The 26,210-nt window shown below is 39.8% G+C and overlaps 4 protein-coding genes across 4 annotated transcripts; all 4 read right to left on the bottom strand.

Annotated features, from left to right (window-relative positions):
• Positions 1-1,037: 1,037 nt before the first annotated feature.
• LOC124222704 (uncharacterized) lies at positions 1,038-8,274 on the bottom strand. The gene is made up of 9 exons (XM_046633939.2): positions 8,098-8,274; positions 7,289-7,447; positions 6,636-6,889; positions 5,721-6,493; positions 4,146-4,264; positions 3,919-4,086; positions 2,573-2,835; positions 2,252-2,506; positions 1,038-2,137 (listed from the first exon to the last, which is right to left on the bottom strand). Exons 1-9 carry the CDS (start codon positions 8,117-8,119, stop codon positions 1,604-1,606), a joined length of 2,547 nt encoding a protein of 848 aa, XP_046489895.2. The 5' UTR covers positions 8,120-8,274; the 3' UTR covers positions 1,038-1,603.
• A 1,705-nt stretch (positions 8,275-9,979) lies between these two features.
• Positions 9,980-11,892, bottom strand: LOC138191274 (uncharacterized). Its single transcript, XM_069137895.1, has 3 exons — positions 11,545-11,892; positions 10,948-11,330; positions 9,980-10,737 (listed from the first exon to the last, which is right to left on the bottom strand). The coding sequence occupies exons 1-3, from the start codon at positions 11,881-11,883 to the stop codon at positions 10,383-10,385; spliced, it is 1,077 nt and encodes a 358-aa protein (XP_068993996.1). The 5' UTR covers positions 11,884-11,892; the 3' UTR covers positions 9,980-10,382.
• A 4,235-nt stretch (positions 11,893-16,127) lies between these two features.
• LOC124222711 (uncharacterized) lies at positions 16,128-20,861 on the bottom strand. Its single transcript, XM_046633952.2, has 3 exons — positions 20,444-20,861; positions 18,751-19,047; positions 16,128-17,567 (listed from the first exon to the last, which is right to left on the bottom strand). Exons 1-3 carry the CDS (start codon positions 20,501-20,503, stop codon positions 16,590-16,592), a joined length of 1,335 nt encoding a protein of 444 aa, XP_046489908.1. The 5' UTR covers positions 20,504-20,861; the 3' UTR covers positions 16,128-16,589.
• A 1,096-nt stretch (positions 20,862-21,957) lies between these two features.
• LOC124222714 (uncharacterized) lies at positions 21,958-24,005 on the bottom strand. The gene is made up of 3 exons (XM_046633956.1): positions 23,946-24,005; positions 22,514-22,763; positions 21,958-22,116 (listed from the first exon to the last, which is right to left on the bottom strand). Exons 1-3 carry the CDS (start codon positions 24,002-24,004, stop codon positions 22,033-22,035), a joined length of 393 nt encoding a protein of 130 aa, XP_046489912.1. The 5' UTR covers position 24,005; the 3' UTR covers positions 21,958-22,032.
• Between the last annotated feature and the right edge of the window lie 2,205 nt (positions 24,006-26,210).

Genomic DNA, 26,210 nt, shown 5'->3' with positions numbered 1-26,210 from the left:
TATCCTTATTTTTTATCCTCAAATTCGCCACTCGCGATCATCGTATCCAGGATGCTGTGTACAGGAATTGATATTCTTAAACGCCCAAGGTTAATGGAACCGGAATTATTGGCATTGACTTTATTGACCCATCGAAGATATCCTGATGCTTACGATCCTTGGATCAGCAGCGGGTATATCGAGTCTAAAAAATGGTGAGTCGGAGTATTACGTCCTATTAAATTGATCGCGTGAGGCGATTAGAAAATCAATTCGGACGTGACTCCGTGCGCTTTTTACAATACGTCGCTGTGTACACACGGATTGCACGCATCGTGTAATATTAGCAGGTGTCGATACGTGAGAAAATTCCTTTTCATGTTTATTCGTACGGCCGGCAATTGCCAATCGAATCTATTATCATAGAAACTCGTAAGTCTCATAACTTTACTCGTTCTATGAAAACACGCGATGTATTTCACTCGCTCTATTTGGATTTGATAATTTAACGATGAAATTTCATCAGCAAATCAAGTCTTCGTCAATGAAGAATAGATCAACTGATTTCAGTATAAACATCTTTTTAATGTGACTATAATTGCAAAACGTTCAATGCATGAAGTTTAATTTGACATTTCGTACGAAAGTTGAAATTATCGAATGTTGAGGTTTGAAACAAGGATTTTAACCACTCGAGAACACACCAATTTTTTTCGTCATGGATAATATTCAGTGTCAAAATGACCTTGTTCCCGTTTTGTTGTGTTATCAGTTCAAATTTACGAATCTAATCTATCTGAAAAAATTCAGAAGTATACCTTCACTATCGTAGAATGCGATAGTGTGGCTAAAGGTATACATATAAGGAAAGGAAAATATTTACTTATATCCAACAAAAAAATATACTTCATCAGTACCGAGGTCAAGAAACCATTATTCGTTATAAGTACAAGTCCTAGATATGAAGAAAAAAAAAAAAGAAAAGAAAAAGGTATCGGTCAGGATGACCCGGCATGTTATAGGAGGGATAATTTTATTTTTAGTAAAAATACTTGTGCAGGTGAAATAAAATATATTATATACGATGAAAGCATGTATACAGTAATAATAACAGATTACGGAATAATTTATCAGATATGAATAAACTTCTTGAATAAATATCATAAAACACAAGACTATCATATAACAAATAACAACGAATATTGGTATGAAATAATTTTGCATTGAAGAAGAATCGTTTGTTATTATTCAACGAAAAATTACCAGAATGCGAATTCGACTCTGAAACTTATCGTTGAACACATAAATATCTTCAATTTTCTTATATATATATATATACGTACATCTCTTTTTTTTTTCTTTTTTTTTTCGTTATTTTCAAATTTCATTTTATATCGATAAAAAATATTTCAAACGCAACAGTTAAATGTACAACGGTAAAGATTAACACAACACGAAGAATGTATACATAAGAGAAACACGTAACTAAAACCCGATACAGCTGCTCGGATGAAAATAATAAGAAATCCCACAAGAAACGTCTATTCTTCGATATGGTCAAAGCGTGATTTTGTCAAAACTTTGAAAAACGCGGGGTACGTATGAACAGGCCAATCGGTGTTTTCTATTTGAGGAAGTACTTGCACTTCTCGTGAACCTTTTCTAAAAGAGCGGTGGACAATTTGTCACGCATGTATTCCGGAGTGTGGTTATTTTCCACGGACATTGTTGCGACTGTGACACCGTCCGAGATGTGTTTATCGTCCATGGTTGTTGCCGGGGCGATCCAGAGAGCCATGAAGAAACCGTAGAGCTCGTGAGTCTTGAGCTCGTTTCGAAGCCATTCGATCGAAAGTTCGTCACGAATTTTTTGGGGGATCGAAGACAGTCTGGAAATGAACTCCGTGTGGTAGGACTCGAGTAGATCTTCGAGACTTTCTTCTATCACCCTGTGCTTTACGCTTGTGTGGAGAAAGTAGAGGACGTCGATAGCCACCGAGGCGAATCTCGCCCCCTGAAAGTCCAAAAGTCGAACCTCGGACACCGATTGATTTTCATCGTCACCGTCGTCATTATTCTTCTTGTACTTGAAGAGCAGATTGGTTATCCAGCAATCGCCTGCACACATCACGGCAAACTTCTTCGGCTTTATCACCTCCTGGAAATACGAAATGGAATTTACACTTCCGTTTGGTCTGTTTGTTTCTTTTTTCTTTTTTTTTCCATAACCTACTCCGGTTCTGTACTATGTACTATGTAACTATAAACTGACTTTCAGTATGTTGTACATCTTCTCGGACTTGTCCTCGAAGTAGGCCATTTCCTTGGCGTGATCGTCTTCGGGTGTGGCGCTGACCTTCAGGTAGAACATCATGAGATTTGGAAGAGCGGTTATCATGGATTTTATACCCTCGTGATCCTTGTCCGCCGGGAATAGCACCTCTTTGATCTCGCTCCGTATTTTAGCGTATTTTTCCGGCTCGTTGTACTCCAAGTTGAGAGAGGCGGCGTGGAATTGAGCTAGGGCCTGTAAAAATTACGAATGCCTTTGTTGTGTGCAAAGAGAAAATTTTAAGCGAATCGCGCGTCTCACCTTCATCACGAGCTTCGCGTGCTCGATATCGAGACCCTGTTTCTTGTCGAGCATCTTGAATCCTTGGTGCTTCAAGTCCTCCAGTATTATCAGTTCATCGTCAGCGTGAAGACAGTGCGGTATCAAATTCTGATCCTTGCCAAGTAGTTGAGATAACGCCTTGTAAGCTCTCGCCTCGTTCGAAAATATCTCGAAACTCTTGAATACCATCTGATGACACTTGTTGTCCAGGATTTTCTTCGTGATCAGGCTTATTTCGTAGGCTAAACGAATCGGCGTCGATTTTACTTGTTATTGCAATCCGGAAAATATAAGTGGTACAAAGAATGGGAAATCCCAAATTATCCGTTCGGAAATGTTTCTCAGGTTATGAGAACGCGGCTCCAGCGATTCGTGACTGAATAACCGAGGGTCGAAAAATTATATTTCGGGCATTCGGTTTTTTATCTCAATACTCGACGCACGGATCCTTGTGAAAAAAGTCATTGGCATTTATTACAAAAAGACTTCTCGCGTAAATCAGTTTGGCTACTCCCGAGGTCCGGAGAAAACGTATGAAAGTTGAAAATCGTTATATTTCGAAATCCAATCCATGTAAAAAAAACCTTCTTTTTGTCATTCCATTGCTATTCGACCCCCAGGAAATATTACAGATTTTCGCCAGTTGCGCGCCAAGTTAAAAATGATAACATGTACACTCATTTGCCATTCTTTTACTATTATCGATCATGTCTTGAGTAAAATTTGCCTGAATAGATTTCCTTTTCAAATAATAATATACCTAATATCCGTTGCTTCGAGTTGATGAAATGCCTCACTTCAGGGCTAAGAATAATAAATCATAACAATTTTTTTACCCCACGGAATGGAGTAAGGGGGTTATCGAGTTAGCAACCGCTGGAAACATGTTCTTATGACTTAACCCCAGTCACTTACACTTATGGAAACTTCCACATCACTTACACGGGGTTATTCAAACCCCAGCCACCCTTGGAACGTTGTTACTGTACACAAGTTTACGTTATGAACAGTCACGAGTCGAACAAAATTCCGAGACAAAATTTAACGATTCAGAAATTCAACTTCGATCTTAGTTTTAGTAAAAAACGACGGAGGATGCGGGAGAAATTCTCGAAGCGGAAAAAGTAAAACGACACGCAATACGTACACGGGGTCTCTGGGACTCCAAAGTGTTTTCAATCATTCTTCATTTCGCTCGCACAAGCAACCCTGATTCAAGCGCGCTGACTTTAAAATTTTACGATAAACTCGGCTCTGGGGTCGACCCAACCCCGTGTGAATGACCAGGGTTATGAAATTGAGGTTGCGTTTTTAAGCCTACTCACGTGAACCATCGCCGCGTTTTCCTTCCGCGGAAATTCTCTTTACCATCGACATAAAGTTGATTCCAAACCCACAAGCCGGAGTCTCATTGACCGAGGTCAGTTCGAGGCGTGAATCCTTTTCCCATCTTCGCAGTACTTGTTGCAAAATCTCAAGTTCCACAGTCTTGGCTGAAACGATTTGTTATCGATGATATTCTTCTCATTCACATTCCAAATTACAGTATTACCTGATTTCTCCGGCTGTTCCACAATCCCGTTTCGCATCTTTTCGACATTCTGCTCCAGCGAATTCATTTTTTCCTCGATTTCGTTGCTTTGACTGACTTGATTTAGAGCGATCGAATAGCTGAATATTTATTCTCAACCGAGTCAAGGGGTTAAAACTACTGAGCTGAATTCAATATCGGGTGATTGTTAAAATTTTTGTTAAAAATTGTGCTGACTAACACGTGTCTCGATTGCTAACCACTTGAACGTTAGCCGGCGTGCAAGCTACTACCTCAAGGTATTAAAATTTCGGATATTTATCTCCACGACCTTTACGTTCGATTTGTTGTCAAACCGATTATCTGGAAACGTTTGCTCAGCCAAACTGGCACGCTTCTACAAATCAACGATGTACACAATGCGTTGTATCCGGCGGTCAAGTCCGCTTACCGCTGGCCGAAATCCACTGATTGTAAACTAAACAATACAATACAAATAAAATCTGATTTTAAAGCACGAAATGAGTTATCGTAAATTGATGTTGTCCGAAAATTTTTTGAGCAATTTTATTCGCATCAAATTTTATTCGTCACGTCGCTTGCGTCGAATCGTTGCCCCCCTTTTGTTTTTTCTTCTCTTTGAAAATTCGAATTGAAATCCGATTTTGCGCCTTTGGCGAGCAACCGATCGTACATCGATGCGCTGGTGTTGCGTAAGCCGCGTAAAAAGGGGCTGCTACCGCACTTCATATATTGAGTAACCGCGAGTAATGAGAACGTTCAAATGAATTGCTCTTTGAGGTATTAATTTTCGACTTATCGGAGGGTCAAATTAGGGCGGAAGAACTCACCTGCGCAACTATGGAAAATCCGATAGTAGAAATTGCAGATTGCAGAGACGGTGACGTTCTGGTCACACTTATATACTCGCTGCTTTTCGAACGAGCAACTGTCCTATTATATGCACGGGCGTAGTTCTGATCGTCATTTAGATCTCACGTAGTCAGTTACGCGATTAGATGCGCCTTGAAACCTGTAGAGATAAGTTTTGTCGTTCATCGACCCGTAATCCATGAAAATCGATAATTTTGCAGTATCGGACTCGGTGCGAGAGTGCGATTCACTCGAATTCAACGATCGGGATCAGAAGAAGTGGTTACAGAATCACGGGACTTCGGCTAATGGTCGGGAACGAAAATTCAATCTATTACAAGTCAATTTATTACAACATATATTTATTCATTTCAATTCCTTAGGTAAAAGATTAAACTGCAGGAATCGTGGGTGGAAGTAGAGAATATTTGTCGTATCGCGATCCATTGCTCCTCTGAAATTTGCCTCGGCGATGAAAGGACCAACTTTAGTCGGTTTGCCGGTTCAAAGACTCAAAGACCAAGAAATCGTTCCGTTTGCTTTCAAAGTTTTCCAATCACTTGATCAGCGTCTCTTTTCCACTCCCACTGTAATCGCATTTATCGTCAGTTTCCATCCACCGTCAAACCGTCAGAATTGTTTAAGAAGACACCGGTGACCACCACCACCATTTCCAAAATACCACATCACGTGATCCGTCATGCCGTAGAAGTTCCACTTCCCTAAATGTACCTACGTACATAATGAACAAGTATGCAGTTGAGCCTCTCGGCGACTTTGGGCTTGACCTGAACCTTCCTGCTCATGAACTCCTTCATGAAATCCATGGTGACCTGGTCCATATCAACGGTGTCCTGTTCTTCGGCAAGAATCGCTTGGATGATCCAGCATGCCGTGAATATTCCGTACTTGGCACATTTCCTGAGCTCACCGTTGAACCAATCGATACTGAGTCGTCGGCGGGCTTCGAGTGGCGCGGAGTTTCTTTCGAGGGCCTCGGCGAAAGCGGAATGGTAGGCGCGGACAAGGTCGTCGTAGTTTTCCTCGATAACGGATGACTTCGGACTGGAGTAAACGAAGTAGTGAAAATCAACGGCCGGTGAAACATGCCGAGTTATTTGAAAGTCGATGAGCTTCACGTCCACCACTCTACCGGCATTGTCATGCTTGAACATGATGTTGTTGTTCCAGCAGTCGCCGTGAGTCAACACGTCGAACTCGCCCCGACCAGGGACCACCAGCTCCTGCATCTCCGAGTAGACGTTCTCGCCGAAGCTCTTCAGGAACCGGATGCCGACCTCAAGCTCCTCGCTCTTCGGCTCGATCGAATCCAGCTGAGTCACCGCTATCTTCGTGCAATCGTTTATCGACACTCCCAGACTGGGCATCTTGTCCTGAGGGAAAACCGCCTCCGTAAGCGGTCTCACCAGCTCTTCGAACCCCCCAGGATCTCGCAACTTCAGCGCCAGGCTCGAAGCGTGCAGCTTACCCAGGATCTGAAAACAGTTCGGTGTTAACCAATTTCGGATCACAGCGAGAGCGAGAGCTTTATAATTCGGAGGAGATCGACCGGGTCATACGAATTTTCACGGACCGTAAACCGGACTCCAAACATGACCGATCATTCGTCGCACTTACTCTGACAGTGGCCAAGCTGTGATCGAGGTCGAGAAGTTCTCGCCGCTCCAGGACCGAGTATCCGAGATGTTTCAGATCCTCCATAACGATTTTGTCTCCGTCGGCGTGGATGAAAATAGGTCCAAAGTCACCAAGGAGAGGTAGAAGTCGCTCGTAGAAGTAACTCTCGTTCTTGAACAATTCGGCTGTCCTAAATATCGGTGTAATTTCCCGATGATGGGGAAGGTACTTGGTCACTATCGACTTGGCGTAGCCTTGCGGGAAGTTGACCAAAAATTGAATAAAAAAGAAAAAAGAAAGACAAATAACGTTATGACGAAGCGTCGAATGTTATTCCCGTAACGAGACAATCAGCGCTCTTAATCTACCAGAGAGCAGAGATAGTGTATCGTCAAGGTGTTTGCTTTTAATTTTTAACGCACAAAATCGATTGATTTCGTGCAAAGTAGGTATATATCTGAGAAATAATAAAAAAATTTTAATCGCCAATCGTTAATACGAATATTTTGATATTCTCTAATCGTCGTACGGACGAAATTAGTCCTGAACCAATTTCACCGACTGATTTCCCGTTGATTTATTGTACCCGGTGTAATTGCAGCCGAGTTGCGCAACTTGTCAAGGTGAAAGACACGACGCCCTAGATTACTGACTTGTTCCATTTCCACGCGACCCCTTCACGGTCGCTCGCATAACGACGGACATGTAGTTGTCGCCCACCTTGCACCCGGCTTCCTCTATCGCTTCCGTGATTAGCAGGCCATCGTCGTCCTCGAATCTTCTCAATAAAGGCTCAAACTGGCTTATCAGATCTGTGGAGAACCAATGAACGAGTTCACCAGGCTAAATCGGCCACGCAGCGGTACTGTCCAAACTCGCTGATCGATGAGTCAGTGATAAATAAAACATTAGGATATTTCCTTTCGCTACTTTTAACGCAACCCGAGCGCATTGCTGGAGATTACAAAAATTTTTTATCCTCCGTCCTTCGTTCGAGTGTGACGAGGTCCAAGGGCAACGGTTCGAACGCGCCGTATCAAGCCGCATTGCAACTTGGTACATATCTATAATTGCATGATTGAATTTAAATGCTTAGAAAACCGTCTTTGCGCACGCCGTTCAATCGCGGTAGATAACAGCGAAGAACGATAAAGTCCGTTGATACTAACGAGCAAAACGATTTTAAATACGTCATCGAATATTTCGTCGTCCTAATTCGCGGGCCTCGCGATCTCACTTCCATACCTCGACCGGGAAAGTCGGGGGAAATTGACAATCTACCAAAACAAAAATAGCTCGAGGTCGAGAGGCGGCCGATGACGATGACGATCTCTATTCGGCACAGAAGTATAATTTGAATCTCCGATTCGGGTTAGGGGGGAGGATGAAAATACTCGAAAAAGGATGAACCGCGATACGATCGATGGGATCGGGGGTGATCGGTATGTTTGTCGCGGCCTACCTGACACAGATCGATGCTCCATTTCTGAACTGCACTAGGCCTAGGCCAGCAACCAACTGTAGCAATAACCTGACCAGAGCTTGCAATGTTAAGTGCAGCGGCGGAATTCAGGGGCTAGATAAATGTGCAGTGCGTGCACCCACGACGGCGATAGATTCATACAGAGAAGGGAGATAGAAGTGCGTCAGGTTCGAGACGTAGGTGGTTTTGTACCAGTGCGGTTCATTCCTTACCTCCCCACCAACACCACCACCACTTTTCGCCCTGTCGCGTGGCCTAGCCTAGACAATTTTATTGGCACTTGACTATGCGCGGTGCGATACTTGTCCCACAATCAAACTGCAACTCCTGCATGCACGGCTAATGTAGGAAATCGCGTTGCGCTCAAGTTAGAACAGTCAAGGTTGCAGCGCACTGCAATTGTGTTACAAGCTGCACAACTGCAACAGAGCGTCGTGACGTAATCGTCCTCACTGTATATACTGCGGCACACACACCGATCTGTTATCGCCGATTACACAGGTCTGGAACCAAAAAACTGCACAGGTTATTTTTTTTTTTATACTATGTATTATAGAGTTTTAAATAATCAAAAAGTTTCATCACGTTAAGGTTTTTTCTCGAACTCGTGTTTGTAGTTTCGTTTAGAATGAAACTCCCGTTTAATTCGAATTTCATTGTAATAAAATGGTGGCTTTTTTATTATTGTTATGCTTTCTTCATGCAAACGCCTCGCATCTTGCAATAATACTGTACGCGATGGAATGAAAAGGAAGTCATGTTTGGATTCAGCGCACTCGAAATCATAAAATTTATCAAAAACATCTCCCGCAGCTTAAAGAAACATATTTTTTTGCAGACCTGTGTCGCCAATTATCTATAACGCTCGCAGATCGGTTCCTGCCCAAAAAGTCGATCGGCACAGATTCGTTATGTGAGTAAATTACGGGGGTGAATTATCTGCGTAATTGATAGAAGATTGTCATAACGCATCCAGCGCATCTCGGCTTTCAACTACTATCTGTCTCGAGTCGCATCATCATAGATAAGGTCATCCGTGAGTGACAAGGCTGCAATTGTCATTCGAGCGGAACTCGAGCGTGTGATTAGAAACTGAAAGTAGACGCTTAAGCGGCACGAGTCTTCCACACGCCAACGCAAACACATAATAGTTTATAATAGCGTCAAGGTTAGGATAAATTCCAACAATTTATCAGCGCGCCACTGGATGCGACTAGCTTGCACTTACGAAGATTGGCTCTCCTTCGTTGTAGCCAATACTTATTGAATTGGGATTGGATTTTACTCCCGAGATTTTATTACCGACAATGAGTAAACAATAAAAACAACAAAAAAAAAAAAAAACAGGAAAAGAAAAATACGTATGGAAATCTGAAAATTCCGAGGAACGTGAAAAATTGCGAGGTAATTTGCAAGGTTAAGCACACCGGCTGCTCATCGTGCGCTCGTCGAGTAAGTTAACTCGTTCAAGTTGTGCGAATTGGTGCTTGAGCGAAGCTGGCGCACCTTTTTGAGTCGGGTACCGTCCTTCCTTTCGATGCCAACTACGTAGGTATACCTCTTTACCGTCTTCGGATACGAACTCTCCGCCATGAAATGGAAGAAAATTGCTCCCGGCTCATTTTCAAACGATTCTATTCCCTCGGAAAAACCCATTGCTGTAACACACGGATACGAATATCGTTCCGCACTTTAACATCGTAAAGTTATTCAAGCCGTGTCATTTGCATCGAGGCGCAATTCTGGAATAATTCAGAGCCGATATTTCCTCACGTGCAGTCATTGGTTGAGTGGAAATCGTCGTTTAAACAATCTTGCGGGTGGTTGATAGAATAGAAATGATATCAAGTTCTGATTATATCTGCAAATTCATTTATTACCGGCCACTATATTTTTACTTCACATCTGTACGTACGCACGTATTCATATAAATATATAGATAATACAAATATAAAAAACATACGAGATATCAATGGGGAGAGAAAAAAAATATTCATATGAGATAAGAACACGGTTTCGAAAGTGACTCGATGAGGTTGGCTAATTTTTACAAACTGAAGAAAAGAAAGAAAAAAAAACGACACAAAATTGAAACACGTTGAAGAAAAGAACTGCGCTGTTGGTTTACACTTCCAACAAACAAAAAAAAAAAAAGAAGGAGTTGTGCCATCGTTATCAAGATATGTTTGATACGCTCTTGAACGATGTCCGAACTATTCAAACTACCGAATATTTTCTCTCCACACTGTACAGATCTCACGGACTTAGTATTGACCGGCCTGGAATTGTGCTGGAAGATATTTGCTAGATGGTTCCCTAACCAGGGCTCCAGTGTCTCTGGGAGCGTTGGGCTGTGGCTCAAAAATGGCGCCGGTGATCTGAGAAGACTCGGTATAAGCCTGAGTCGGTTGGCGTCTGAGGACTTCCGGTCTGTCATAGACTGGACGTTGGGCTTGAGGAACCTGGGCCCGATTTGCTGCGGTCCTTGCAGCTTCGACAACGACGGAATCAAAGTCCGAGGAAGGTCCTTGCGGCTGCTTCTGTTGTTCGGTCCTGAGGCCATCCGATGATGGAGAAGAGTATCGGTAGCCTTCGGCGGCCTTCTTCTCGGCCGCGAGTCTGAAGAAATTTAAAAAAATTGTGGTTCAGCGTGTGACTGAAATTAAAATCTGGTCGTTGGACACCAAAGCGATGTATAAATGTGGTCTCAATCCAAAGCTATTTGATGTCGAACCTCCCAATCGGCGGTGTTTACGTTCTTTCACGAAGTGACTCCGCAACAATTTTCGTCTGTTTGAATACCGCCATTTTTCAAACTCTGGCACTCACCTGTCGGCTTCTTCCATGGCTCTGACGATGGCTTCGTTTATGGAGTAGAGGCTCTGAGCCTGGGCGCAATCGAAGTTGTACCACCAGTCACAGACCAGTTTCTCCTGGCTGAAGATGGTGCCGTTCGGGCAGAGGAAGGAGTCCTTGCGTCCACCTGACTGGCAAATGTGGAACACCTGGCACTGGGCTTCAGGGTCGGCGTAGTAGCCCGGGAACTGTTGCTGGTCGCAGGCGAAACGCGTTTCCGGTACCTCGGCCAACACTGGATAGTCCTTGCCTGGTTCTCCGGGTATTTCACCACCGGAAACTGATCCCTCGTCGTCGCCGTTGTAGTTGTATCCGAAACGATCAGCTGGATTTTCTCTAGGATATCCCTCCTGCGCCTGTGTAATACAAAGATTTTAGAGAACTGTTCTTGAAGACAGTTTATCACTACTCCTTAAAGCGGAGGACTTAATGTTCACTCCGAAAGCGATTTACAAGTGACGCGAAGAAGCTCTCGAAGACGTGACTATTCGATCACACAAGGAGAATTGCGGTGGTAAAGTTGGGGAAAAAGTCGGAAGGACGTTTTGTCGAAGGAGGATGAAATCTGACCTTGGCAAGGGCGACGAAGCCGAGAATCACGAAGGTGAACCTGAGAGCCATTTTAGCAGTTCGAAACTCGATGTCGAATGGAAAGAACTGCCGGATGAAGAGCTTGTTGGGCTTCTGATGCGGTTTGTGAAAAAGTCTCGACTTATATAGCGGAGAACCGCAGCTGCGTTTTGGCGGCGTTTCTTCGGCGGTGCGATTTGGCGGATGGTGTACCCCACCATTACAGTTCTGATGCTTTTTTTTTTTTTGCTTTTTACTCTTCTTCTTCTCATCGTCCTCGTCTACTTTGTTGTCTTTTTCTCGCTGCTCCCATTTTCGGGCTTCATTAGGCATCTCCATACGCGTATCGCTTACCGGCGAAAGTGATCTGTATTCGGCAATACGCGATGGCGTAACGCGCCGCCGATGGCTCATCTTCGTCAGACTGCAAACCGATGCCTGACTTACGCTAAGACGCCTGATGTAATTTCAAGGTTCCTCCTCCTCGTTTAGTACGATGGAACGGATTCGATCTTAAATTCCTGTTATGCGAGGGAAAATTTACGCCTGAAAAGTGGACGGGAATTTTCTCTCATCTACTTCATAGACGAGAGAAATTCTCTTTTGATCTTCCATTCTCAGCATCTCGCGATCACCTCTGAGAGTCAAACAAAGTCAGAGTGATTAATTCATTCCTTCTTACTTTCGTCGAAGCTGATTTGCCGGGTAGAAAATACGCGTTTGACGCTTTCTCTGTTGAGAAAAATTTCATTTGTTACAGTAATTAGAAAAATTGAGTAAAACATGTATCGTTAAAAAAAAAAAAAAAAAAAAAAAAAAACTGTTCGAATATTGTTGGAATTACGAAAAACGAGGTACGCGTAAACATTTTGCGCCATTGTCGATCCTTTTTTGGTAATTGCAACGCAAAATCAATTTGTGAGGTTTAATCTACTTTTTTAGTTAAGCAAGGCTTTAACGTCAATTTATTCTTGCACGAGCATTAAATTTTTGCAACAGTTGCAAATAAATATGGCAACAGTGTTCGTAATGAGAAAGAATAGCAACGAATACTAGACTTTTTTGTAACAGCTAGAAAACTAATTTTCATTTTCTACCTAGAACTATGTTTTTCGATTGTGGTAAAAAATGAAAATAGTTGAGGACTGAGCGGTAACCGGTACTAAAAATTTCTCTTAGTGTACGAAAAAACTGAGAATTTCCATCAAACGTGGCAATCATATCGTCCTCTGCAAGCTCAATTCTAGCCACTCCTATCAGGCTGAAGTTATTAACGTAAATGTAACGAAACCTCAGACTAACAAATCAACATTATTAGTGAATTTAAAAATGACTTTCAAAGAACTAACTTTTCAAAATTAAACTATACAATATGTAAAGTAGCGATTTTTTCTTAAACATGCGTCTTTACAGTAACGTTACTAACTTCATCCTCATCCACTCCTCTGTCACTCCAAGGATCTTTACGACTCCATTTATTATATCTTCGAACGAGACGAAATCTCTGCAGCTGTTTCCTCGTCGTTTTACACAAGTATTATTAAAAAATTGACGATCCGAATTCACAGCGTGAATGATGAATTGTTGTAAGGATCGGTTTTCGTCGGTTCATTTTTTAACGCCCGTAAAACACCGCGAGGAAAATAAGCGGCGCATACATTTGCAACGCGTTGTCAGCCCCAAGGCATAAGGCAATAATATCACGCGTTTGTACGATGCTCGTTTAGCGATTATGAAACACGCACGTCGGTGTTAAGTAAGTGTAACGCCATTATTTCGATCGATGTTACATGCCCGCCTTCCAAACCATCCGTCTCTGTTATTGAAATCTTGAAACTAGTGTGGGATGAGAGAGCAAAAAAAAAAAAAAGAAAAAGGGAAACGGAAAGAACGCAAACGCGACTTTGAAGGAATTGGAACAAAACGGATCGATTTTTAAGCCGTTCCGCTTTTTATGGCGTCACGAAAAAAAAAGAAAAGAAAATAACGACAAATTTATGTAACTCTGAGAAGGATCCTCGTGCTTCTTTTTTTTGAAACGTTTTTATTAATTTTTTTTCTTCTCCTCTCAATTTGGATAAAACTTAATTTTTGACGGGTCACTCGGAGGCTCGCAGAAAGACGCGTTTCTAAACACCTTGCGAAAATTTTTCTTGGCTCAATTATGCCGAGAGCGACGAATTTGGGAAGAGTTTGTGTAAAAATTAATCATTCTTCATTCCGAGTCTAAGACGGTTGAATATGACAATTGTTGCAAATGTGGGAAGGTGTCATTAGCATGTTTATTTGTGTGTATATGTGCAACTCGGTGCTACGGTGTAAATAAGGTCAAGACCGAGCCAATGACGCTTGTGTAGAAAAGTACAACAAATGATTAATACTACGTGACAGGCGTTATTTTTTTATTTTTCTTCACAATTTTTTTTTTTTTCTACCTACAACGTAGCGATTTGGTTCGAACATCGTCGAAGTGGAAGTCCGAAAAATTGTATAACGAAGGAAAAGAAGCGAAAACGAATCCTTACTACAAGCTCAACGCCGAATTTGAGGCAAAATTATAGACATCTCGATCGATATAACCATTGAGCAACAATCGTGTATTGGCAAACTGGCGAAGGCTAATTGATTATTAGTCGGAAGAGTGCGAGCAGAGCGCAACAGCATCACTCGTCACTCGTCTCTGATTCAAACACGCTGGACCATTATATTTCAGAAGATGATCTTGATTAATGACGGCCGCATGGCAAGCTTCAGCGTTGAAACGTGCTCTATTCGATCCATGAAAGGAATGCTGATGAGCTGTGGACCAGTTTTCAGGATAAAACATTTCGCCCAGGGAAGCGAAAATCTCTATCTCCTTAATCGCGAGGAATATCGTTAGCCGAAAATACTTCGTTAATTTAGCTTGGGAAATTATAACGTTTTGATAAATACTCGGTGCGTTTGACTGCAATCTCGTGATTGGATGATTTAACCCCGGAACGAATGCGGGGGGGGGGGGGGGGGGTGAAAAAACACCCAGGGGGGGAATTTTACCCCGGACACTTTTCAAACTCTTTGTAGAGTTCAGGAATAGACTTTGGTAGTTTTTTTTCCGTTTCACCGTAACTTCGCGCATGTTTTACAATATTCAAACAATCAATTTTGGTAAAGAAAACTGTGAGAATTTATTCTGTGATCCTTAAATAATAACTAGATATTTTTTTTTTTTGAGTTTTAGAACTCATTGTTGAAGCAGAGAAGAACTTTTTTGAAGGTTGGCTGAATTTTACGTTTTGGACTTAGAACGCATCAATTTTTTTTTTTTACCACTTTCGTGGAACATAAGCAAAAAGTTTTTCGGTCAATGTGATTCTTTGTTAAAAAACGAAGAAAATGAGAACTTAACGATACGATTTACCCGAGAAATAGAATTCACAAGATTGGTGAATTTTTTCAATCCCCGTTGCCGAAATAGGTGAAAACAACAAAAAATAAAAAGTAAAGTTAACGTTCTAGTGTTGAAAAGTATAGATTTCCGGTGATAAAGAAGAACCACGAAAATAAACTGCTTAAAAATAACAGCCATCGGTGTATATTTGTTGTATTAAAAAAATTTATACATCATTTTAGAATATTTTCAAGCTTCCGAACGCTTTTTGATAACGGTTTAAAACGGCCAAACATCGGTTTAGAAAAATCCGGCTATGCCGAGAGCGTTTCTCCGTTTGAAATCTGATCATAACAGATCGATGAAAGGCTCGTTTCGACTCTGCGAGAAACAATAACACCGGGTGTCAACGCTCGGTACGCAATTCAAAACATTTCTTCAGTCGAATTTCGTCTTCCGAGTTGAGCGTATCGGAGATGCGAAAGTGTGAAGGTGCGACAGTTTGTGCGACGAGTTTCTTGCCGGTGTGAGTGGGGTTTGACATTTAAATCGATTAACAACAAGCCGATTCGAGGTTGGTAAAGTTGGGATCAATATTCGCTGAATGGATAGCTTTAGAATTATCCTATCAGCGAGGAAATTTTTTTCTCCAAAATTCGGTGAGCCTTTCGGCGATTTTTACGAAGTCGATGATCGGCGTGTATTTAAACCTTCGGCGGAGAAGTTCGACGTGAAATTTCGGCGGCGGTGCCCAAGTCGGTCGATTTTTACAATATTTATCCACCGACCAAGTCTCCAAGTCCAGCGGTCTTTTCGGCTGCAGCATTTTTGGTGTGAAAAGTTTTCTCCTAGGATCTTCCCATTCGCAGCATCGTCTCATCGGTCGGCAGCTTCTGTTTGGAACGAGAATCAACCGACGACGAAATCTCGACGAGTCACGAGTGAGTAGAAATATCCTGAAATCGATATTTTCTTGAGGATTTTTTTTTTTTTTTCATTTAAAAATTTGTTTCCACTCGGTTTTTCTGGTGTCGAATCAAAAATTCTCCGACTTGTTGCGTACATTGTTTACTTATGAACGAAAACACGTGTTGTTACCAATGAAAAGCTTCAACTTTTTAGTTGAAGTATTGCAATTTCGCATACTCACCTTTTATTCATTGACAAAATCTTGTAAATGTTTAATTAATAACATATCTGCAGAGATTAAAGGTTAAAACGTAATGTTACTCTCGATTCGTCGACACGCAGGATAAGCTATGGAATGTAAATAAACGAGCATCGTTTTATCGTCTACGATTGTTAATCGATTGATACCAGCGGTGTTTAATTGAATTTTTAAATTTTCCACATATTTTTATTCGTAATATTATATTTTTCAACGATCAACAAGATATTGAATTTAATATTGAGTACAGGTAAAAAATTATGTGAATAAATTTTGAAATCGAGTGAACTGCGAGATTCGTTTTGAATATTGTTTCACAAACATATTTCCTAGTCTTTACGAGAATTGATATCGATCGAAGGAAATGTTCCGATTAAAAACAAGAAGCAGCTAATTTCAAGCTATATCGCTTCGACAAAAATACGCAAATAAGAAATTCTACAACCGCAAATATATTTATACAAATACCATTTCTTTCTATCGATTTCAAATCTTTCGTTATATATTCTACAAAATCGGCACATATCTTCTCTGCTGATTAGAATTTCCGCTCTTCTCATCGTCCCGAACAACGCCCAGTAAATAATCGTCCCGATGATTTTTTCTCTCCGTTTTCGAAACCCTGTCCGAAGAATTCTCTCGCGGATAATTGGCGCGGATATTTTGACGGGTAATTTCCGTCTTTTCGTTCCGGGCAAAACCACCTGAATAAAAATTTTCACCTCCTCTTCGATTCTCCTTGTTATCAGATTGGAAATCCACGGGATTTTTATCGTCCCTGTCGTCACTTTGACGATCGAAATTCTTCTCCCCGAACTTCCGGTTTCTCTGGCGAACGCGTCGCTCTTCAAACCGTCTTCCTCGAGGCTGATTATTGTCATACGAGCCGTCGTTAACCCCGGCAACGTTTTCGTTGAATCCGTTAGATTCCTCGCGGTGACTTCCGTTCCGGAAATGAGGATTCCCCGCCGTTCCCCGGGGATCCTCGATCGCGTTTCCGGCCCGATAATTACCCCGGGAATTTTCCTCCGCGTAGAATTGCCGATCTTTATCCGGAGAAGACGAAGCGGTTGACTTCCTTTCGCCTCGTCCTTCCGCCTCCTTACCGGAAGCCAATTTTCCCGCATTCTTCTCCTCCCCCTCCTCCTCCACGTTGCTCTGAAATCCTCGACTCTTTCCATTCCTCGAGTATCCTGGACCCCCTTCGCCCGTTCCGGCAAGCGAGAGATCGAAACCATCGGCAACGAAATTTCCCTCCTGCAGGTTCAGCGGTTCGATGACCTCCTCCGATGTCCTGCCTGGTCCTCCAGGACCCGATCCTGTACCTCCTCGGTTCACCTTCTCGTTCAGCGAATAAAGATCCGTTGCGTCGTCGCATTCAAAGTCGTACCACCAATCGCAGACGAAATATTTCTGGTTGAATATACTGCCGCTTGGGCAGATGAAGGAACTTTTTTGACCGTCGGTGTTGCAGACGTGGAAAACCTGCGCGAAAATTTAATTCCAGTGATTTACGGTGTTTGGACTGAAATTTATCAAGGATACGGTTTTTCGAGACTAATTTTTTTGTTCGTCGAAATCTTTGTCATCGGAATTGATGGATATAATGTTCAACTTTCGTTGTGATGTTTTTTCTTTTCGTCAAACACTCGATTCAGGATAAAATTAGCTGGGAGATAATTTCACAAGATATTTGATAAAACGAAATGATACTCGACATTTTTTTAAGACGATTACAAAAGATAGATTTTTATTGCAATGTTTTTTTCTTTTCATGAAATATTCATTTCAGTGTAAAATCATTATTTGGTAGTCTAGTATTGGGGATAAAACACTGGAAAATTAGAAGACTAAAAATTTAAAAATAGCTTCCAACTAAGATTTGAGGTAATCTTACAAATATGCAATAAAAAACAGAAATCGGGCCCTTTAAGAAGCTCAGAATTTTTTGATACGATATTATGATGAATTTTTGTACAAATTTTTCACTGCTGTGGAATTTTACAATCATTTTTCAATACATCAGTTCCGTTTTCAGTTCAGTATTATTTCTGTGTCTGTAATTAAAGATTTACGGGACATGTACAGTCAGGTGAAAAAAGGTTTTGAAATGAAAACTTGACAAAATAGTCAATAATGTTTAAAAAAAATCTCTTCGAAGCTGATTTCTTATTAAGTTTGATCTAAAACTTCCTTGCAGTTTAAAAGAAAAAAAAAAATGTTTCAACCCCGAATAGAATCTTAACAATAAGTTAACTTTATTACACAGCATATCTACGACGTAAAAAAAATTGCATCTTACTCACAATTTTTGAACCGAACTTTTCATGCAATTGCTCGTCTGGTTTCAATGAAAAATAACTCGTTGTATTCGTAAATCGATTCTCCCCAAATCGGTTGATTAAAAATCAAGATTTTTTCATCTTCACAAGAAACATATTTTTTTCTGAGCCATAATACAAGCTTCTCGTCATCTATAAATTACGAGAATCGCTTCAACACGTTCTCTGAATCAGGTGGGACGAATTTTTTCACCTGCTCTAACTTAACTAACGATGAGACACCTTTAGTTACACTTTTGAAATTTCTGCGCTCTCGCTCTTCGCTTACGACACACGTTTTCACCCAACTTCACGTCTCGTCCGTTCTCAAATTAATCTCCTCGTACCTGACAGCGTGCTTCAATATCGGCGTAATAGCCTCCGGGTGTTTTGCCTCGGCACGTGAACGAGGTTTCGGGAATTCCATCGTAGTTTGGATAGTCCTTGCCAGGCGTCCCAGGAATTACGTCCAGCCATCCGTTTCCTTCCAGTTGATCAGCGACTTCGGGATCTACTAGACCTGGTCTTCGGGCTTTTTCGGAAATTTCTTCGTCTTCCAAACCCGATTGTGCCTCGAAAAACGCTGAATCCTGTCCGTGAGAGTCCGAATTCTCATCGAATCTTGAGTCAGGAGATTTGGCGTCCTGAAAATTCGATGAGATTTAAAGAAAAGGAAAATTCCAAATCGGGATTATTACAGATTTTTCATTTCACATATGCAGGAATTAATATTTTTTATTTCTCCTGTGAATTCAATCCTCATAATGAGGCGATTTTAAAACAGCAATGCATTGTATTAGAAATTTTAAAATCAATTTTCAGGGATTTCTATCGATTATTATTTTTGTTTCTTTCAAGCGGAATTATATTTTGAGATAATGTAAGCCTGACAACCTTTCAGCATAAAAAACAATACCGAAATAATACGTGAACCGTAACTTTTTACCTGATAACTTTAAAATTCCATGTCTATAGTTTATCGATAGTGGGAAAAAAAAAAAAAAAATTCGTTCGCCAAATTTATCCACATTCTCAGCGGTGTTTGTTGAACGCTGATGATAAGATTCGAGGCCAATGAACCGATGAGAATACAAATTTCAGATCACCTCGTTAGTATAAGCGACGATTCTTATCGCATGGATTAGTCGAATTCCTTCACTGGCAAAAAGGAAGAATAAACTACAAAAAAAAAAAAACAAATTGTAATTAAAAAAACAGAATTTTCTTTGTTGCCCTGATTTCTTCCGCCAATTTTGATGATGAGAACTTAGAATTTGCGAATAAAGTCGTAATTATATTAGAAAACATCCCCCTCCTTATAATGCTGCGATAACGTAAAAACTAGAGCTGATCTAATACAATCATGATTTTATTCACAAATTCTACGTTCTGAAATAGAAAAATTGACGGAAAAAATCAGAGCAACAACAAAAACTCTTTCGTTTTTTTCTTTGTTACGTTGAGTAATATGTTTTTAGGCATGCAATAACGCGTATATAATGTTACATATATTCGATATCTGCACGTATATTTTTACAAGTGTGTATGCAATGCGGTGAATTAGTGTCATTGAACGATGCCACGAACCGAACCGTCGCATATTGGAAATCGTGCAGAGAATCATGCAGAGAAAGTGAATTTTTATAGTATCCATAATGTTATTCCTAGCGATGCACGACCTCCACGTGCAGTTTCACGTTTATCTCTACACTCGTAATTCTTCTCGATCTCTGGAAATGTATTTTTCAAGTTGGTGTTGTTTTTAAAATAATAAAAAGCGAGTCGTTGTTTTTCAAAAAAATCCGTCGGCACTCCGGTGTAAAATAAATTTTAAAATCTGGTTAGATTTGAATTCACGGTGACAGTTTTTTGGTTCAGACTAGATAAAGAAAATATAAAACAAAAAAAGAAAAACCCAGTCAAAGTTGCGTCGTAAATTACGTCAACAAGATTCGGGAGGATCGAATCGCACAATTAATGTCACAGTTTCTTTTTTTCTCGATCAAAGAAATATCGTCGTTAAAAAAATGAAGAACTTACCGATTCCAGTGCAGTTGCAACGAGATATAGACAAAGACCGAATAGCATACAAAGTTCCATTTCTAATTTACGAGAAAATTGGTGGTCCAGATTTTTTGTTCTTTCTCTTCTAAAAAACGGTTTCCGGGTTTAATTTTCTTTTCCGTTTCGTTTTTAACGAACCAAGTAAGTGGTTTTTATTTTCTAAAAATACTACGTCGACGGTCAGAAGAACTTTTGATATTGCGGATCGTCCGGTTGACCTTTGTTGACCTTTTCGCGACTGGGAAGGAGGTCCTTCGCTATTCTATTCTCCTCCTGAGCGGTTCGAGGAGCCTCGATGATCTGCGAGATGCGCATCTCTCGATGAGCCTTTATATCGCATCCCCACGAAGCGCGGTCAAGTTAAATAAGTAAACTTCCTTTTCTTCTTCTTCTTCTTCTTCTTCTTAAGGCTTTTCTTGTTCTTTCGCCTCTTTCTCAAGAGCGCATCGTGTACATTTTCTACAATATAACACAGAAGTGCCATCGTTGCGGATAAACGTCGCTTGTTCTGTAATATATATCTTCTATTCATTCACAAACACAAAGATATTCGCTGGCAAATCTCTTATCGAGATGCATCGATTCACTTATAGCATCATCTCAGTTCTCTCCGTCTCTTGCTCAACCAGCTTTCGATGCCTAGCTTTACGTTATTGCAGATACTGCAGATATATATCACGATGCTTGGAACTCGTGACGGGATTATCGTGACGATTCGATAAAAATGCACAGTAAAAAAAAAAAGAAAAAAAAAGATTTATAATCAACAAAGCTCATATTTTTCAATCGATTTCAAACGAACTTTGACTTGGAATTTATCTTACTTTTCATCCCCCTGGGATAAATTAAACAAACAGAACGTTTTATTTTATTTTTGTGTTAAAGAAACAGCAACAGACGTACAATTTAAACTACGAAACGCAAATTTTATCAAGACTTTTATTCCGAATCGGATTTTCATTGATCGTAGTTTTGTCACGAATATCAAAGAGCTGGGTGAGAAATCAAGAGAAAGTGACAGGAATCTCCTCAAAAGTTATTCACAAGTACTGAAAATTCCGGTGATATTTTATTTTTACAAAATTTACCACAATATCAATATTTCGTTTGACGAATCGTTAAAAGTACGTGTGAAATTTAGCAACAAGCTGATGGCAACTGCCTTTCATTGCTGCGTCTTTGGTGGCGTTACGTTAGGGGCCAGAAAAAACTACCAGATCTCTATAATACGCGAATTACATCTGATTAGCGCGGAAAAGATTGTAAACTTCTGATTATTGACTCAGTAAATACGGAACGAATAATTAACGTAATAAAACGTACCTTTTTCATCATTTTACTTCGATAATAATTTATTCAACGATCATTAATAACTTAGTTAATTTCATTTATAAATAAATAGAATTCTTTCGCACAAATTATAATGAGATTAAAATCATTCGCACGTCCTACAAGCACACAAACACATCGTCACAGTTTCGCGTCACTAAAAAATTTAAATAATATTTAATAAATGAAAACAAAACGTTCTTCAAATCACTTTCATACCAAAGTAAAACAATCTTTTATTTTCTTCGTGCGAGTCCCGCGTTGTGAAGCACGCTGAATATCTTTTCCCTCGGTATTTTTTCCGCCTCTCTTTCTATTACCTGGAAAATAATTTCACGGGTCTTCGTTAATCGATGTGAAAAAAATGTGTGTACAATTAATTTACTCGAAGAATAATTAGAAGATGGATGATTATGATAATCTTTCTACAATAGTTTTTGAACAGAAAAATTCTGGAGTTTTGAACAAGCTGTAATTCAAATATTATTTCTAAGCAGATTCTGGAAATACTAAACTTGGAATCTTAGATTTTTGTTTTTTTTTCTCAATTGAAAAAACTTCCGCAATTTTGTACACATTGGAAAATTTTCCTGCTACTTTGCTAACAGAAAATCAGAGATAAGCGACTTTTTGTTCCAGTTTGTTTAGAAAAATTTATTTCTCGGTGGAAAAATTTTGGGGAATGATTTTGAAAAAAAACGTGGACATTTGACTGACCTGCATTTCCTTGTTGCCGAACCACGATTCCTTGGCAAGGCTATTAGCGATCCTGGGGTTTTTGTAAAATGGATTACGCAGTTCTTCCGGCAGCTGGGACTCCATGTGGGAGTTTATCAGCACCGCAGGATGAGCGTACGGCGTTTCCGGGTTCGCTATGAACTGAGGTGCGGCAAAACCGCTTCCCACAAGCGCGAGGAGAAATGCGACAGCGTAAACGAAGATCCCCATGATTACGTCGCGCGTGTTTCTGAATCAGAAATGAAATCAAGTAAACTCGTGTTCTCGGATCAAAAAACGATGCGAAATCTACGAATTCTTTCCAAAATCTCGTAGAAAATAATTTTTCCGATAAAACGATCGATTCAAATTGAAAGAAAAATTATGAAAGCTTCTTCTAGTAATTTATAAACATTTTTAAAAATATGCCTAAATGTATCGAAATTGCGACGAGTTGCGTAGAACTCTGTTTGATTTTTAAATTCGTCGCAAAGATTGCCGTATTGTCGCTCTTTTCACGAGAAAATTTTGAACATCTTTTGGCGCCTGTTCGAAAACGGAAACCAACAAACGACCGAGAGTTAAAATTACTCACTTTACGAAGAGAAGTAACAAAGTGCAATGAAAAACAAGAGGTTCTATTCGAAAATCAAATTTTGGGTCTTAATTGGCACATCAGAGGCCCCGGACCCAAAAACTAGAACGCTCATCCGATGTTCCACTTCACATGCAACAACTTTTGTCCGAAACATTTTTTAATCTAATATTTAGTTATCGATTTATTTGATCATATTTTAAAAAATGGGACACCCTGTATAATTACAGCTGTTTATCTTAAATTGCACTTTAATTTACATTATCGCGATGTATAATATTCTTTTACACTCGATTCAACCGAAAAAAGTGTCGCCTTGATTTGGCGAAATAAAAAACTCGAATAAATTAGAGAATAAATCGTGCTTCTTATTTTTCTGGGCCTCTTTGTTCTCCCAATAAATCGAAATCCTTCGGATCACCGCAGCGTTGCTGGATTAAAACTTCAAGCCGTCAATTTATCGGGTCAATTAACTATCCTCGCGAATGAATGCACCGCAAAAAAAAAAGTGCAGTAAAAGAGTAAAAAGAACTGGCTAACGGTGTTTAAAAAAAGAAAGAAAAGAAACAAAAAAAAATTCAACGAGTCGGGAACAAAGCTAACCGATAACAATTTCCATTATCCTTTCATCGACGATTTTAATTCCGAAGTCGCAAACGAGCAGCTTTTGACATCACGTCGTAATTTACTTCACGACAAATGCAATATTCCTTTTTTTTTTCTTCATACAGATTCTACTTCTCCGGTTTTATTTTATTTCACTCCAAGATGTGAAATGATTCTTATGCTATATATATATATATATATGTATATATATTGAATGATAGTTTAACCGACCGATTATTTGACCGATGCTGATCGATGCTTTTCGTGTGCTTCTTGACTGAACGCTGCATCGTCTTACTCAGAGTCTTATATACCGGCCAGGGTCAGCAGGCGGTTTGCCGGTTTTGATCGTAGGAAGGAAAAGACCTTGGACAAAAGTCCCCCTCCGGCTTCGGGGCACCAACCTTTGTCAAAAGCCCTTGAAATCCAGGCGTCCGATCGGAGGAAGCGATCCTTTTTGATTCCCGACACTTCCGGTTCCGGTCAAGCTTAAGACTCGTTTACTCCTTTCGTTCGTCGCAGTTTCGCCAAATCCTGAATGACAAATATTCGTCCTTGTTTAGGGAGAAATTTAGCGAGCGATTACGAGAGCTGATAAAGTTACGTTTCGAAATTCGTTGATAAGCAAATACTATTGACCTAGTTTAAATTTTACGGAACACAAATAAAAATCGGGAAAAAAAAACAATGCGAAGGATGAAAAGTTTCGACAAACTTTTAACAGTTGAATCGCGTTCGACGCACGACGCCTTCACGTTTCTTTTATCCTCATTTGTAATCTCGTTGGCTTTTGCAATTTCGTAATTTCTTACCGAAACTGAAACGCGTTACAAATAATTGAGTTTGGAATAACGCGCGTTTGAAATTTACGATGAAAATTGGAGCAGGCTTCGTCGTTCGATTTCGCGTAACGAAATCGTGATCGAAGCTCTGTGATCTAAAAATTAAAACGGTTAGAAATTTTTTGTCCACCTCAGACTTGTTTTTAAAATTTCATTGTCAGCGCGAGTAAATATAAGTTGTGTGATTTCAACGATAGTTGAGTATAGTTGGAAACGAAGTTTTTTTTTAGATCATTTGACAGTTTTGAGGAATAAAAAAATTGATCAGCAATTGAAAATCATTTTGTTATTCGATTTAAAAAAAAAAATGATCTCAGGAACTAAAGGCAGAATTTTTTAATACAATTTGTTCACTGCTGATATTTAGATTATTATTTAAAATTCTTATAATCTCAAGTAGTTGTCAAGTAAATCGCAGCGGATGAATTTCATGAAACATTTGAGACTGAGAGAGAGAATACGCATCTTTTACGTGAAAATAGCCCGCGGCCAGGTCGTGCAACGATCACTGTAAACGTAGAGAAACGAAGAAGGGAACGTATTCAAACACCTGGCGACAACGAAGGTGCGTTGTCCTGATATTCATGTCAGTGTCACAACCTTGCCCATAAAACCTGTCGTCCTTGCCGATATAATAACTCCTGTATTATTATTTCCGGAAGAATATTAACATAGATGGATAAACTTGAATTTTCTTTCAGGTGATCTAAATTTTTTTAATAAAATTCTACAAGCGAAAAGCGGTATGATAATGTGATGTAAACGAAACTATTGATGACTGAATTTCGTTTGAATACGAATTTTGCCATTTTTTTTTTTTTCATACATATTTTAATTGAATAAGGTAACAATTAATCGTCCTCTGAATTGCAAATTGTTCGTAAACTATGTTTCGACGAGTTAGCGAAGTCGTTGAATTCGTTTTTGCATTTCGGTTAGCTACATTGAATCCGGATTTTGACCTCAAATTCGTTATCAGCGACGAAAATAAGTCTTGGATGCTACTTTTCATAAAAATCAAAATAACATGTTTTTTTCTCACTTGAGGCACAAGCAGTGAAATTTTTTCAGTTTTTGAAAAATCGTTTCATAGATTCTCATTGTTTTATCAGCTTATATTAAATTCGATAGATCTTGCTATCGTTGATATAATTCATACTCTGTCTATAAAATATACGATTATCACGAGTCTCAAAAATTAAATAAGACCGTTTGATTTATATTTGTAAAATAATTAAAAACGTAAAATATTCATTTAACAGTTGAATAACAATTCATATTATTACATGTATTGATAACAATATCAATCTTTAATTTTATATTTGAAAAAAAAAATTAGAAAATTTTCCAAGTTGGAATTAAATTCAAATACACATATTTTGATTGTCTTCAACTATCGGTTGATTTTAGAACTATTTTTTGAGCCCCAGTTTCATCAATTTTGTTTATTACTGTTCTACCGAACTGCACACGCGATGCATCCTTAAATCCGATCGGAACCGTCGTTTAATCTTGCACGCAATTCCCTGCAAACTGCCGAATTCCGAGCAGCCGAGTAATGAAATTCCGGAATTCCTGTCTACCGCGCAAGTACAATGACAGCAGAAATTTGACAATATAACTGTGAGATGCCAGGTGAATTCCGCGAGTCCAG

Source organism: Neodiprion pinetum, chromosome 7, assembly GCF_021155775.2.
Source record: "Neodiprion pinetum isolate iyNeoPine1 chromosome 7, iyNeoPine1.2, whole genome shotgun sequence".
NCBI classification, from domain to species: domain Eukaryota; kingdom Metazoa; phylum Arthropoda; class Insecta; order Hymenoptera; family Diprionidae; genus Neodiprion; species Neodiprion pinetum.
Note: the sequence above shows the minus strand (reverse complement) of the source record. Positions and strands in the feature narration are given on the sequence as shown.